The sequence below is a fragment of the Falco biarmicus genome, chromosome 15 (assembly GCF_023638135.1).
Source record: "Falco biarmicus isolate bFalBia1 chromosome 15, bFalBia1.pri, whole genome shotgun sequence".
Taxonomy (NCBI): Eukaryota; Metazoa; Chordata; class Aves; order Falconiformes; family Falconidae; genus Falco; species Falco biarmicus.
In genome coordinates this window covers 20922647-20938873 of record NC_079302.1, presented here as the reverse complement: position 1 = coordinate 20938873, position 16227 = coordinate 20922647, and the positions used below count along the sequence as shown (strand labels likewise).

General features: G+C 36.4%; 1 protein-coding gene and 1 long non-coding RNA gene across 7 annotated transcripts in view; both read left to right on the top strand.

Annotated features, from left to right (window-relative positions):
- The window catches only part of SLC7A6 (solute carrier family 7 member 6), a 29955-nt gene that overhangs the window by 9083 nt on the left and 4645 nt on the right, over nt 1-16227 (top strand). For all 6 annotated transcript variants that reach the window (XM_056360412.1, XM_056360406.1, XM_056360408.1 and 3 more), the window contains 3 exons: nt 1242-1367; nt 3193-3337; nt 5869-5992. In XM_056360412.1, coding sequence (XP_056216387.1) covers nt 1242-1367; nt 3193-3337; nt 5869-5992 — 395 coding nt within the window. The remainder of the gene's footprint in view (nt 1-1241; nt 1368-3192; nt 3338-5868; nt 5993-16227) is intronic.
- LOC130159142 (uncharacterized) lies at nt 5999-16220 on the top strand. The gene is made up of 3 exons (XR_008825631.1): nt 5999-11179; nt 12061-12156; nt 13027-16220. It is a non-coding gene; the product is annotated as an uncharacterized LOC130159142 (long non-coding RNA).

Genomic DNA, 16227 nt, shown 5'->3' with positions numbered 1-16227 from the left:
TTTTCCCCTCTTGTCAAGCTCAGTGGAATCTCTTTCAGCTATTCCACTTGGCCAGGCTGTCTAGTATGCTAGTGCCTTGTTTTTGAGATCATTACCTTTCTTTTGTTATCTTTTAAAAATTATTACTTTACTATTTGATAACGTGCTAAAGTACCAGAAAACTGGTGATAAAATGTACACTGGAATATAACCACTTTTTTACTAGCTCAAGAAAGCACTGAGATCTGGGGGAAATATTTAAATTTCTGGGTTGGAATCAATAATGTAATGATAATCTGGGTGAGAAAAATGTATACTGAATTAGTGTTTTGTTGAGTAAAGAATACTGAAGATAGTGACTCCTGTTCCATATTCAGCATTTGAGTTCAGGCGGTTGTCTGGCTTTCCACTTGAGGAAGAAGTAATAAATGCAAAAACAGAATGTTGAGAACCACGAGAACAGTGTATTTAAACAATAGCTTGAGAAGTGTTTGCTGGGAAAGTTGATCATATGAGTAAGTTTAGTCAGCTGCTGTTAGCAAAAGATTTGTGAAATCTGAAAGTCTCATTTCAAGTTCCATTACAATCTTGTGAAATAGGTCTGATACTAGTTTATTTTAGCATAGAGGAAGAAGTATACTCCAAACACTTAGTACTACCAGTTCTTAAAAATCCAGATTAATGTTACATTAGCTGTAAAGCAGGTGTTATTTGGTCAGATCTGCTCTAACCTCACTTCGTAATACAGTTTAATACAACTAGAAAAGAGTATTGAATTGCCTGTGACCATATTTAGTATTGCAAATAATCCATGGGTGTTGAACCCATCCTCAGCCTAACAAGGAAGGATAAAAAACTTTTCAAACACTATTTTAATAAATTTGCTTAAATGAATTTCTATATAATCTTTCATATATCAGAACGATATTGATACCTTGAAATGAATTATTTCATGTAACAGTTTCTTTAGCTTCAGGATAGATGCAGAGTGCAGCTGATGAGGGATAAAGTTTAGGAAAAAGGGCATGTAATCAGAGAAGGGGAGGGTCTTTCCGTCTTTTGAAGCAGTGTGTTTAGAACATCTCTTTCTATGGTTTTGTTTAAACCAGTGTATTTTGCTTAGTTTAACCTAAGTAATAGTATAACAAGTAAGTACATATTTTGATTATAATTCAAAATATTTGAAAAATGAATTAAACAATGTTGTTCAAATAGTCTTTTTTTCCTTTTTACTTCCCCCTCCCCCTGTCCCCCCCCTCCAGGTCTTCTAACGTTTATAAATTGTGCCTACGTTAAATGGGGAACACGGGTGCAGGATATATTTACTTATGCTAAAGTTACTGCTCTTATTGTCATCATCATAACCGGACTTGTCAAAATATGCCAGGGTAAGCTTATAAAATTAAAGCAAAGGTTTGTATTTATCAGTTATACTGAGTGAGTGGTCTAAAGACTGTAAAATACCTTTGTGTGTGTTATCAGATGCCTCAGTGTGAGCATAATACAGCCACTTTGAGAACACCAATAATACCACAGTCTTAGGAATTATTATGATATTGTATCATGAGAAGTTATGCTATCTCAGTTGACTTTGAACTGGGTAAAAGAAGGTAACTGATTGCTCGACATGTTGTGCAATTTACAGCCTGCAGTATGGAATAATAAAGGAAATGAAAACGGCAAACTACAGAGCTAGCAAAATGTGATGGGAGCAGAGAAATCTGTAAATTTCTGTAAGGAGCATACTGCTTTACAATGAGATCAACTGAGTATTTTTTTTACAAAATGAGTTTTGTGTAAGTCTAAGTAACTGAACTTGAAGCAAAAATAGCTTTGTAAAGACATAAGTAGATTTATGAAACTGCAGTCTTTTTGAGCAGATCCTGAGTTCTATTATAGCTGTTGAGAACTGGAAAGTTGCTGGGGTTTTGTTGTTTTTAATTTTTGTGTATGTTGGGGATTATGCTTTAAAGTTAGAGGAATTCTGAACTTAGTTGTGTTCTTAGCCTTTCCTTTAGGGAGAATTTATTGGTGTGTTAGCTTAAAAAAATTACCCTGCTTTCAAAGCTGCCATAAAGCTCTTTCCCTGGCAGTCTGGCAATTTGTGTCCTTTGCTCTAACCAGTTATTGATGAAAGTCCGTGAGCAAGTTAATTATTGTGAGTGGAACAAAAATATGCATATGAGAGCACCATGCTGGGGCATTTAATCCTTAGCACATCTGCCCATCCCTTGTTTTGTAGATACTGAGCTTGTTCACTACAAATATCCTTGACAGTCTCCCTTCTCTGTTTCTTAACTCAGCAGTTACTCTGCCTATGTTTGTGTCAAGAGAATAATGATGTCTGATTAGGATAAAAAGTCACAGTTTGTGTAGACATAGGGGAAGACATTTTTGAGGCCTCATATATTTGCCTGGCCAGTTCTGCTGAAGTCTATAAATGTTTCAGGATGCATAGTACAGGGCACATTCTGGAGTTACCATGTAACTCGCCTTTCTGTATTTGTTGGGTTTGTTTGTGTGTCTGTATATGTAAAATAGTCTGAATATGTAAAACTTCCATTGATGAGCTTGTCTTGACTTGCTTGTAGTCAACAGATGGCACAAGTTCTCACAAATACTGGTTCAAAAAGACACACACTTTTTCTCTTAGCTTGGGAAAATTTTATCTCAAGTAACAATAGTATTTTATGTTCTGTTAATTGTTCTCAGTTTTCTATTTTTAATAGCTAAAACTGAAACATCCATTTAGGGGGTTTGGGTTGTTTTCGGTTTTTTGGTCATAGTTACCTAAATCAACTTTAATCTTTGTTTTCGTATAGGCTGAACGATTGAAAATTTAAAAGGATATAGAAGGATAGAGTAATTATTTTATAAATATGTTATAAAAAATACCCTTAGCCTGAGTACTGTCATTGCCAGTTGTTTGTAGCTTAGACTGTAACTTAATGTTGCTGATTTTTTGTGCCATTGCAGACAGACTAGGTGTTTTAAGTATAGAACAGTGTCATCCACTGAGCATAATTTTTAGTGGTTTAAACATCATGCTTGTTCTCGTGGCTGAAGCACAGAGCAGAATTGGAAAAGGGGCTTCATAAGCAGCTTTGAGGGAATTAGGGTTTCTGAGGTTTTTTGTATTTGTGTACCAAATCGAAAAAAATCATTTGCTGTATTTTATTATCCTGTACTTCATTGTATTTCTTCCACACACAGGACATTCATCACACTTTGAGAACTCTTTTGAGGGATCCTCTTTTGATATTGGAGACATTTCCCTCGCGCTCTATTCTGCCTTGTTCTCTTACTCGGGTTGGGATACGCTCAATTTTGTAACAGAAGAGATCAAAAACCCAGAAAGGTAAATGGTTTGAGCTTTCTAAACCTGCATAGTTCCCAAGTTGCTCGTTTTGTGGCTGTCTTTCAATAACTCATTCTGAGTTTACATAGGAATGAGTAGAACTGCTCTGTAGTCTAGATGGTAAGGCTGTAAGCAGCCACTCGCAAAGATTTACTAGTTTTAAACTCTACTAAAAATGAAGAAAAAACCCCAGTGTTAGGAATAAATAAGTCTTGGTGATTGCTGTATTCTGTGGTTGATAAGCTTTCAGTTCAAGATGTTGCTACTGGTTTTACAACAGGTGTTAATATTGCAGCGAAACAGTGTAGTCGGTGCTGTGTTTATCTGTGCAGTGATTTGGATTTCGTATTTAACAGTTATCTTCTCCGTGAATTTATGCTATAAAAGTGTGAATGACTAATCTTGTTCAGTTGCAAGTCTGTAAGCAGGTGCTTTTATGTTAAAAATAGAATACCATTTGATCATTTTTGTGTCCTATTATAAGCAACAGCTCAGATTGCTACAGCTGAAAGATAAAGAATGGAAGAGATATTTTTTTTCCAATTCTCTCAATTGATTTTGACTTTTTCAGTTTGTTCTGTTACCCCTGAGTTCTATGCTGTGCATTTATTTAACCAGAAAAGTTATCTATTAAAAAGATAAAATAGCAGGTAAGTATTTTAACTCTAAAAATAGCTATTTTTAGTCAGACTGCATTTCAGGTTGGCCATGTTCCCTTAAATTGTCTTGCAAAGATTTGTTACACATATTCAGAAGAGTTGCACATTTTGTGTTTGCATCAGTTATTTGGTCCTTCAAATTTATTTTCTTTTTCTGTTGAAAGAGCTCTACTTCTCAGTGCTGTTTCAATGCCTTTTCATCTTTTTAAAGTTAGTGTATTGTGCTGTGTTATCACTTGGATAACTCTATTAGGTGTATTGCTTTGAAAAACAATTTTTCTCACAGGCTATTTAGCTGATGAAAATGTCATTAGATTAATTTGCTAGATGCATTTATAGGCGTCAATGCCTAATACAATTTCCTGTCTTGGTAACAACTGTAGCTGATAAAGTGAACTTCAAATTTCAGCTTTCTACAGTGACAATTCTTGGGAATAATGAGATGTTCCAGACTTCTATAAAATTGCTCCAAGAATTCCGTATTTTTCATGTTCACTTAATTCATGGTGCCCTCATGATTACCCAATCAAAAGTTGCAAGTTAAATTTGGGATAGTACATTGGCTTTAAACTTGGGTGATACAAAATCCTTAAAATGCCATTTCAGCTTTTTGTTGCATTACATAACATTTCTGAATATATTTATCATTGTTTTTCTAATTCAGTTTCTTCTCTGTGCTGAGGTTCACCAGTCTCTTACTGTGAGTGTGGAACCTGGAAGCAGAGTCAGAACTCCCAGTTACTAATTTACTGATTTATAGTGGAGTTGTGGTGTGTCTGTGTTTTTCTGCTTCCACAGCACCAGACAGAGCCAGCTGGAGTTCTGGACCTCAAGATATTTTTGAGGAAACTTCCAAAGTGCATTTCATTTTTCTGCTTTGTGGGGGTTTTGTTGTTTTTTTGTTGTTACTGAAAATTATGTTCATGGCAAATGCTCATCCATGTCACCATGCCGTGTTTGATTTCAAACTGGGCAAATTTGAGAGTAACGCTCTTAGATCTGCTCTTTTGAGACATTTGAATATCCCTGCAAGCTTTGGGGAAAGAATAAGGCTGAGAAAAACCAAAGCCTAAAATTGAAAGTTTGCTTCTCCTTCTGCTTTGTGGTTTCTCCCTGTGGAACTGCAGACTCAGGGCTTGAGTTCATCTCGGCTTTAAAATGAATCGTATCTCTTTACATCTAGAGGTTTGCAGTGTTTTCATGTTACTCTAGACTTCTTTAACACAACTTTTAGACATGCGTTTGCTGGTAAGATGCACTGCATCCTGAGATGAACAGCTGTGTAGCAATCTTGGATCAGCCCTCTGCATCTCTGTTTCTGCAGTTACGCAGCCTAGTTAGTTTTCTGCAGTAATGAGTGGAGGTGAGAAGATCAGAGGTTGGGTTTGGTTTAGTGGGTCACCCTGCATCATCAGTTCTAGAAGTAGGTGCTAGAATAGCAGCATTCCCCAGGAAGAATGAGTGCAGTAACTCAGAGCTCTGCCCCTTTGGGTTCCAGTTGTGGTAATTAACATGGCCAGTAGAAAATAATTTAAAGCTTGAAGACTTTGATTTGAAGGCTATTATTATGGATCTCAATCCCCTGAAGTTAGGGTACTTGAAGAGCGGTTGCATTGAATCCCTTTTTACACCTAATTTCAGGTTTCAAGTTACTGCAAAAAATTAGATTTTTTTCAAGTGTTCTATACTAGTATTGCTGGTTTTAAAAGAAATTAAACTTTTTTTAGAGAAACCTATTTTGAAATCTTTATTCTGTCTTCATACCTTTTATCTCTAAGGTAAAGGATGCAAATAAATAAGTTTATTCTGTTATTAATGGATATTTTTTTCCTGGGTTGTGGGTTTTGTTTTTTTTTTTTTTTTGTCTTACAGGAACTTGCCACTGGCAATTGCAGTGTCTATGCCAATTGTGACTGTTATCTATATTATGACCAATATAGCTTACTATACGGTGCTGGATGTCAAAGCTGTTCTTTCTAGTGATGCTGTGGCAGTGGTAAGTTGACAGTGTGGTATTTTGCTATATTTGACTTTCCACCTTTTAGGGCTGCATTTCATTTTAAGGACCAGAACAGGAAAAATCCCTTCTTTATTATAGTATTTCACTGGATACAGGAAGACAGAACAACTCATCATGAATAATTTAATCTTTAATAGAAAAACAGTTAATAAAATCACATATAAAAATAATATATTACCAGATTTATGAAAACAAGCACAGAGACATCTTGTTAATGTATTTTGCAAAGACGCTAATTAGACTTGTGTGCTTTGAGCTGATTGTAAATTAGACTCATTAGTATGTAATTGTCTTCTCTGTTCTTTCATGCTACAGTATGTAAAAAGCTGGAGCGTTGTGCAGAACAGTGTTGCACTGAGCTACGTTCTGTTGAGCTAATAATTGATGCAATGCATATCTGTAAATGGACGTGTTGCAGCTCAGCTATGACAAAGTCTAGCTTTGCATCTCCTTTTTAATGACTTAAATCACTGTCTTCCCAACATTGTATTAATTCCAACACCTTTCAGTATTTTAAAATTAATTTTTTTTGTGTATGGATGGAAGTTTGAATCCAATTAAAATATGTAAGCTTCTGAAAATAAAAGCTGGTCAAAACATGTTTTATACTTGAAATAGTCATTAAATGAAAGTGAATGGGGTTTTTTGCCCTGTAGCTAGTGACTTAATTGGATACTTCTGGTTACTATATCCTTTAGAATTGAGTCTTGGAAAATTTAATCTTCTTTCTGGTTATTTAAATTGGAGGAAAAGAGAGAGCTTTCCTCCATTTTAGATTCCCAGTTGGCTACTAAAATTTCAGTAGTTAGACAGTGGACAGGGTTTTAAATACATCAAAATGAAGTAAGTATTCACTCTGTTCCCACAGAGGATTACTATGGTTAAAAACTGGCTTAGCAAATCAGCAAACTTTTGTTGCAGATGTTTAGGCAGATGGTTCCACAAAAGCACTTACTTGACTTCCTTTCATGTTTGAAAAATATTTATATTTTATGTAAGCTTTCAAAGTAGTTTATGGTAAATGTGTGCTGTAACTTGTTATTTCAAATGTAAATTATGCAAATGTTTATTTCAAAATGTATTGAAAGTGAATAAACTTTGATTCTTTGCCTCTTTTTAGCTGAAATACAGAAATACAAATTTATCATAAAATATATTGTGAAATATATTGGTAAAACACATTAGAATGAAACAAGACAAGGACAGAAACTATTTTAATTTCAAAGAATCATATGCTAAGGGGTAAATAAAATCTCCAGGAATATTTATTTCTGTTGTAGGCTATACTATCCCATATAAAATACCTTCCAGTGACTGATAATGGAATTTTTAAGTCTTGTCTATAATGAATTCAGACAAAACTAAAATCCTATGCACAGCCCTTCTATAAAGCAACATGCTATTGTTTTTTTCTAACAAAGACTTGGAAAATATACTCCTTTGACAGCAGTGAAATTGTCAAATTCAGCCTATCCCCTAGAGTGCCTGCTCTACTGCTCCTGCCCTTTTGTCATCGCAGAGATTTATACAGCCATTTGGTGAATGGGATCAGAAAAATTGATCCACCCTGGGAGACTGGGGGAGTGGATCAGGAGTGGGCCTGTCCAATCTATGTTGCTGTACACAGTAAGTGGTAGCACTGCAGCAGCAATTGGTGACCAGATAAAGGAGGAATGGCAGATGCCTGGATTTTCACTGGATGTCAGGATTGGCAAATACTTGCACTTTAAAGCTTAACTAATGTTCTGTCTAGAGGCATTTTTGCTGAGACATCTCATCAGCTAGCAAACAATGGTCTTCTGATTGCCACTACTTACATCACTTTTAGAATGATAAGGTGAAAGTACAGCCGAAGTTTAATGCTTAACATGGCTCATTAATGATTCCTTTTCATTGCTGATATTAATTTAATCACCCAGTTTTATGAAACCAACTTTAAGCATCTGCTAATATATTAGCAAGGAGTGTGGAGCTCTGGAAGGATGTCGGTAGAGTGGAACAGTTGACACTGAGGACCTGAAGTGCACACTATACATAGTTCAGGAGTATTTTACTTGGGACTATCTCTAATGAGGTCCTGTGGACCGAATGATTATGTGTGGTTGGATTGCAGTAGAGGTATGCTGTTGAATTTAGTCTTTCAATTTAGTCTGTTCTAAAAGGGAACCTTCCTTTAGTGCCAATGCTAAACCGTGTGAACCAAAAAGCAGTAAGTGGCAGTAACCGGGAGAGTTGCTTCAGAAGTGCACATGCTGTCCAAATCAAAACATGCATAATGCATCCATAGTTTTCTAGTGAATAAGGGGGGAAAAAAGAGCTAATGACTATAATGGTCTGTGTTTGAAAAGCCTTGTATAATACAGAAATGTAAAAATTTTTGTGGTGAAATTTCTCTGGGTAGTAGAAGAATTTTATCCTCAGTAGAATCTTTAAGAAGACTTGAGGCATTGTGGTCAGTGGATAAATGAAGAAAGGAGATGAGAATTAAGATATTCAAAAAACTAATCTGATGAAAATGGGCCACTTTGATCTGCTCACATATTCTACATGTGATAAATGATAAAGATTGTTGTATTGCCGCTGTGTAGTTGTAGGGTGAAAATTACAGTAGTGATTTTTTAAAAGAAACATGGTAGTGATGTTTCTGGAAGGATAAAATTTTAGGAAGGAATGGATTAGCTTTCTCCTGTGCATTTTGGTGAAGAGGCTTTGAGCTGGAAAGGGAGGGAAAGTATTTCCAGTTTCTAAACAATGAGAGTGAGAGTTACAAGTAAAAGAAATATCATGAATAGTGTATTTTTGCATATCACATCGCATACTGTTTTTCTTGGTGGCTGGGAGGCGAGAAAAGTCTTACCAAGGGATGATACAGAACAAAATGATAAAAATGTCCTTCTTTTACTTCAGTGTTAGTTTCATTGTGGTGTAGTCCCAGTGTCGGGGCTAAGAAACTCATGTTTTTAAGCTCCTTTTTGTTCAAGTAATTTAAGTAATGCAGCAATAGCTAGCTTAGAAGTTCTGCAAATACTCTTCAGGCAGTTGCTGATCATGTAAAAATCACTTCCTTTTTCAAAGACTCCTGTCAGTTTCACAGTTGCTTTCTGTTTTACCTCCTTATGCAAACCATCACAACCCTTACTGTTAAGTTTTGTGCATATGAAGCTGTTACTCAGTAGTGCACACACACACTTAAAATAAATAAAAGCAGAAATTTTATCTCACCTTTCCCTGTCACTGAACAACTATATTTTTTTTGCATCTGAGAGCACCATTGTATTTCTTGTTTGTGAAGAGGGCAGCTGGCTCCACAAGCACTCTTTGGCCTGCTTCATTTTCTAACGGGAAAGAACATACTGGCTGCCAGTGTTTGGTCATGTCTGGGGTTTTTTTTTATTTGAGTTCATACAATAAGTGATACTTGGCAGCTTACTTCTTTTACTTGGAAAAGCTAAAAAAGATTCCTGGTTGAAGCAAATGGTTGTCCTCCATAGCTGGCTGTCATCTTTCTTGGAGCTGTACAGTTTTGCCAGTGAATTGGGGGTGAAGATGACGACTTCAGTTGCATCTTTGAACACCATCTTGTGAGTCCTGCACTGATCAATCCAATGTACCCTGGAGTATTCATATTACGGAGCAGACTTGCTTTGCTTTGATATGCCCTTTCCAGCAGTGAACCAGGAATGTGGGAGGGTGTGTGTTTTAGCTGTTTTACTCCTCTTTGGTGTATAATTTTACAAATGAGTCTCTTTCCCTCTAACTGAATCCATCCAGAAATTCTTAAGTTACTCTTAGACCTTTCAGGTATTACTTCTTTTCCTTCATTTAGTCAGTCACTTGCTGCTTTTCTGAAGAGGGAAGTCTGCTTGTCTTTGGCTGCCAGTTTCACGTCCCCCTTCTTTGCCTGCACTGGCACCTCTCAGCAAGGGTCCTTTGGATGAAATGCACATTCTGTACCTTATAATGGAAGAACTCTTCATTAGGGAGAGGCACTTGCTTTTAGAAGAGGGCTGTTCTGTAAGTCATTTGCCTTCTTTCTTGGAGCTAGCTGTAATTCACTACCAATGCAGCACTCCTGTTGCCAGTTACATAGAATTCCTCTGACTTTAAAGGCCAAGCTGAAAAGCTGAGCCAGAACTTGAAAGAGTGCTGCTTAATATTTTCAGTACAAGAAAGGTAAGAGACTTTGGAAAACATTCTTTGTTCTACAGCTAGCTATTAAAAATGCTAAGAAAAGAATGAACACCTGAGAAGATTTAAATTGAGTATCTTCAGCACCTCCATGAAGACACAAATGAAACTGCTTTCCTGTTGGAGCTGGCATCTGTAATCTTTATGTGGGCCATGTAGCTGAGGCATGTTGCATGCAGTAGACATGCAATATATTAATGCAGTAGAGTGGTGATGGTTTCTTTTACCATAAGATTGTATTGAGTGACCCAAAGATGAAGAGAGAATTTAATGCTGGACCTTGCACTGCACTGGTACCTTTTTCTCCGAGAAAAGTAATTGCCAGTAATACAAGGAGAGAATTATTTCTGAATAGATCAGTCAACAGAACAGTGGTTGAAACAAGAATTACAGGAAACCTGAACATTTAAATTGTTTTCTTTTGCACCTTTACAATTTTCTGACTCTGTTTTCAGTTGATGTGCACTCTCTTTCCTTTCTTTAATATATATGACATTAAATCTAATTTGATCAAACTGAATGGATGTCATACAGTATCTTGACAAATGTAATGTATGGCAGTGGAAGAAAATGTCCATCTACTCAGTGGCTTTTTTGCACATGCTGTTTCCTGATTGCCATAAATGAAGAGTTTCTTTGTTTCCTTTAGAGGGTAGCTTCTTAAAGGCCTGAGAAGCTAAAAATGGATAAAACAGGCTGTAGTTCTGACTGCCAGATCTTCCTGTTATGTGGAATGTGTTTATACTGTGTCTCAAGAGAAAAGTCAAAGCAGAATTAATTGTACTTCCAAGATACTAGTCAGATTGCTTATATGTATTAATCTCTTTACTGCTTTTATATGATTTTCAGGAAGAATGTTACAGAACTGAGCCTGGAAGAGCTTGCATGTATGACAGGATCTTGAAATGAGCTACGTAAAGAAGCTCTGTAGATGCCTTTTAAGCCTTCCTAATAGAAACACCTCATAATCTTTGGGTATAGTTTTGTATAAGCTTCTTACTCATGTTAGACCATATTCTCTTTGTGTTTATCCATCTGATCAATACTGTTTAGTGGTTTGCCAGCCCATCAATTGCTTGCAGCTACATAAGCTCTCAGTGTAGCCTGATGTTTTTTGTGTGCCTCTTAAATGCACATTTTGTGTGCAGCTAAGTGTGATGAAGCAGTTCTTAGTTTGTGATTCATAACATAAACGTGGGTCTTTCTAGTCTGTGTGTCTGAATTTCTGGGTGTGAGATAGTATCACGTGTATATTGTTGTGGCAGCTCTTTATGCAGGGCAATTCCTGCTGCTTTTAGTTCAACCTGTTTGTATAGAACTGTTGTTTGGACAGGACAGGATAAAATAGCATTCTTGCAAACCATTCACAAGTTAACAACTGATGATCATGAGATCAAACTAACTCAAGATAAAAATAAAATGTAGTTAAACCAGTCATTCATGTCTTGAAAACCAAGCTGTAATTCAGTTTTTGACCATTCTTCTGGGAGTAATGCAACATTTTAGTCATGACAAAATAAGGGCAGTTCAGCTGATACATGGCTGGAAGCTTCTTCCTTCATTATTATTCCCTATTGATGGTTTGGGGAAAAAAACCCAAACCCATAACTAAGGGGAACAATTCCAGGTGCATGTTTTTCTGCAGTGTGTGTGTATATATTTGTGTATCCTACATGTCCAATGGATGGGAGGGCATAAAAGGTCTTTATCTGTAATTGCAAGTGCTGTATCAGCCACTGAATTCTCTTACTGTTTCCTAGCTGTTAGAAGCAGTTACAGGTCAAGTCTGGACTACAGGACTTGTCAGACTATAGCAGAGATGACAATTTAATCTCTTAATCCTTCTTGCTCTTTAGACTTTCTCAGAAGAAACCTGAGAAGAAATCCATCCCCATAGTGGTGGCTTTCTCCTGTTATGGTGGACTAAATGCTTCTGCTATAGCTGCCTCCAGGTAGGCTCCTCTGTCATCCTCCGCATACCCTTGCGAATGCTCCATTCTTTCCCCTGTTACCAGCTCATTTGTTTTTATAAATGCACTTCACTACTCCCAGAAGTAGTGGTAGTTAAAGTGGATTTGGTCAGGTGTTCAGTTCAGAGTCCAGGTCTCTGGCTCATTTGTGGAGGATCCATGATTGTACAATTGTGGTTTTAGCAGAAAGCAGCCACTAACTGTTCTCCCTCCCCTCCCTTTTTTTTTTCTCTTGGTACAGTGCACGAGGTGTATGTGCTTGAAGACTTGATTGCTTTTTGTACTTTTCTCTGCCCTTCTTTCTTATGCAAAATTAACCCTCTGACATATGCACACAGTTGAATGCTTATTGTGGCCACTTTCACTTACACTTCAGTAACACTTTCTGTAGGAAACACTGTAGAGGTCTTTCGCTTTTGTCCTTGTTCACAAGAGAGGATAGCTCAGCTTTGGAGAAGATGTTTCTTGGCATCTGTTAAAATGGGAGTGTTGAGGGATTTATAAATGTGTACTCTGAAGTATAAAAGTGTGTTTATTTGTCTGAGTAGTAATTCACCAACTTGGCTGATTTTTATGTTAGAAATGAGGGTGAAACCCTGTCAGAAAACACCTGTATAAAGGCAGGTGAGTCTGTACTTGTCATGTTAAGCTAGTTAGTATCACTAGAAAGTTTAGTGAAACTTCAGGTACCTTTCAACTTTGTTTTGCTGAAAGATCGTTTTGCAGGCAGATCTACTTGGCAAACCAAGCTGAACTTTTTAGATCATTCTCATTTAAAATACTCTTTTGCATTATCTCACATAGGAAAAAGTTAAGCTCTTGAAGTTAATGCTCTACTCTTTGCTTTGTCAGGAATCCCAGTTACAACATTAGAAGGTATGTTGGAAATGACAGTGTTTGGTAAAGGCTGTTACTAGTTTTTTCTCTTTTTTGAAGAGTCTGATTCGTACAGATCTAGGGAAATTAATTCTTTAGCCTTTGAGATGGATCAACAGCTGTTAGACATCATAGACATGATCAAGACATAGCTTTCATCCAGAATACACTGAATCTATAATATTTTAATCTGTGTATGATTTGTGGCAGTGATACCATAGCTTTGCCTTAACTCTTTGTGGTTTTTACTGCTCATACGAGGTGATAGCTGTTTTCCAGGATATGTCAAACAGCATTAGCGTGTCTTAGAAAGATTGGCTATGCATTGTAGGAGGGAAATGACCTTTGAGTTAGTCTCACATCTGGCATTCCACACTGGCCTATTGCTAGATGTTTCAAAAGGAAATGGGAAATGCTTGCAAAGAACAAATGCCAGCCTGCCTTTTAGGAGAAAAAGTTTCTCCAAATGACATATTGGCTGAATTGCATCCCGCGGCATAAGATTACATTCATATATTTTCTCTATCTTCTTTAACTTTAGCTGTTAATATTACTTATCTAAATGCTTATCCTCTAGGCAGCCTTACTAAACATCTTAATTCTCTAACATCTTGTTGAGTGAGTTCTGTATCTTAGATTATTACATATATAAAAAAAAAAATCCTCTAGCAGTTTTAAGTTTGGTGTCTTAAGTAATTTCACCTGCTGTTTGGTTTCAGAGATCAGCAGTCCAGATTTAAAGCATCCTTTAAAATATTACAACAATTGCCTATTAGAATTTTCATCTTGTCCTCATTCTTACTTGTTCTGGAGAAGTTGTCTTAATTCATTCACTGAATCATTATGAATTACATTCTGCTTTGGGAGATCAGGTTTCGCAGAGTTGCATTTAGATCCAGTAAGGATCTGAGAGAAGCACTATGGGTTCTAGTAATTATTTATTCTTGAGCAGCAGAAATCTTTTATATGCAACCATGTAAGTTACTAGTCATTTGTTCAATCAACTGAAAATGGGTAATCCACGGTATACAGAACGTATTCTTATGACACGGACTTTTGCTAAATTGATGTTCTGATTTCAGCATGAAATAAATTCATACGTGGATTAGTTCTTTTATGCTTTTCTTGTATTAATTTTTATATTTGCTGTGTGCATTTTTCCACCCCTGTGTTGAAGCTCCATTTTGAGGGAACTTATGCTGATACATATAACCTAAAAGAGCTCAGGAAGAGACGTACTTTACTAAGAATCAGGGTGACCAATGCAGTTGAAGCACTGACTGAACTTTTTGGCAAGGTTCCTATTGAAGTGATTATATGCTTTTGTATTGTCACTTAGCAGCAGGAAATCCTATCTGCCTCTGCTGAGACTCAACTAAATTACAGAAAAGGATGGAATAAATTTTGCTTTTTAGTGTAGATGATTGTATACAGCTAAGTAGAGTTGGATTCTGAACCTTAACCTGGATAATGTGCTAGACAAAGCACTTTGTCAACCGAGACAAAGAACAGGAAATTTTAGCTGGCCAAGCTTTGTCTTATGTCATTAAATTTTTCTGCATTTTATGGTCTAAAAATTGACATTATATGCAGGGCTCTGCCTCATGGAAATCAATCACTTCTGTAACAAAATAAAAGAAAAATCTGTATTAAGTCATTTAGGCTTTTTTGACCTAGAAAAACATTCAGAAAACAGATCATAATTTGCTGCTCTTGGTGATCTTGTTCCTGGAATAACTAAATCAAAATTTGACTACTGTTAAATCCAGGTAACTTTTTACTCCACAAACAAAAGCCAGTTCTGAATGTTAATCCACTTTGACTGAACTCCTTGGCTTTTAAATGTTACTATGAAGACCAGTAGTTTAAAGGGAAGGTCAATGAGGAAGTGTTTCAAAATACTAAATTATTAAAAACTGAAGAAATTTTTTGTAATAGAAGAGACAAACTTGCAGAAAGCTGAGCATGGGTATGCTTTTTGTGTCTGAGGATCTTGAAATTGATAAAGCATGAGAGAGCTAAGAAAGTGGTTTAGAGAAGGGTTCATAAAAAGGCTTAGATTACTGCTACCTGCTGAGGTGTAAAATGTTCTAATACAGCATATTTGGGGTTTGTTTAAGTACCACTTATAAGTATGTACCTTTCTGTTTGTTCATACTGTATAATGTAGACATGATCTTTTGGTGACTATGACTGTTAGTTTGCTTCTGTAAAAGAAATCATGGAAGGCTTCATCAGATAGGAAGGCTTCCACCCGTGTCCTCTGAACACTGCTTGAGCAGATTTCTGCTTAACTGCAAACATGCTAATGTTCAGACACATACAATGTGCAGACCACAGTGGGATATAGAATAGCTGGTAGTCTTCATGTATTAAATTTCTTGATTTTTCAAACTTTTTGTCTGATACTCTACATTTCTCCCTTTTTTTCTTCATCCAGGAGCCTGAACAGAATTGACCAGGGCAGTATTTTGCAAATTACTACCCATTTTCATTATAGGTCAGAGATCATTGGCAACTGATGACTTACCACTTGCTGTGAAACTTTGACGCTTCTGGCTTTTTGGTTTTCAGGGGAAGTCACCACAGTTGGCCTGCAGTATGGTCTAGCAACATTAACAAATGACTGCTACTAAGTTATTTGCTCTGTCATTTGCCATGTTGTGAGAGTAGAGCCCAGAGGCCCTGCTGGTGGAGCCACAGGAAAAGAAGATACTGCTTAGGAAGCTGAACAAAGAAAATAAAATAGATTTCTAGAATAGTGTACATAAACAGTGAGTGTGATGGTGGCTATGTTTATCATCTGCAATATGGCAGTTCTCTTTTTGGATAATTAATATTTTTTTCCTTTATTTTCTAGTCACTGTGTTCCACTTGAGTTCTGTAGTTCAGTTAGATAATAAAATATATTAGGATTGGCAAGATAATTCTAAAAACATTTTGTTTTCCTTTGTGAGCAGAAAATGTGAGTTCAGGTGCTTGGTTAAAGAAGCTTGTGCTTATTTAGAAGCCATAAATAAAGAAAAAAGCTGTGTGGTTTTGTGCTGCATTATGGATTGTCCTTACTATATGACCATTTTTCCATACAAACTTAGTACAAAAGCTGTGATGTCATTGTTTTATGTATGCTTTGTTTTAGATATTTTCATGTTTCCTTTTTCTTCTCCCTTTCATCAG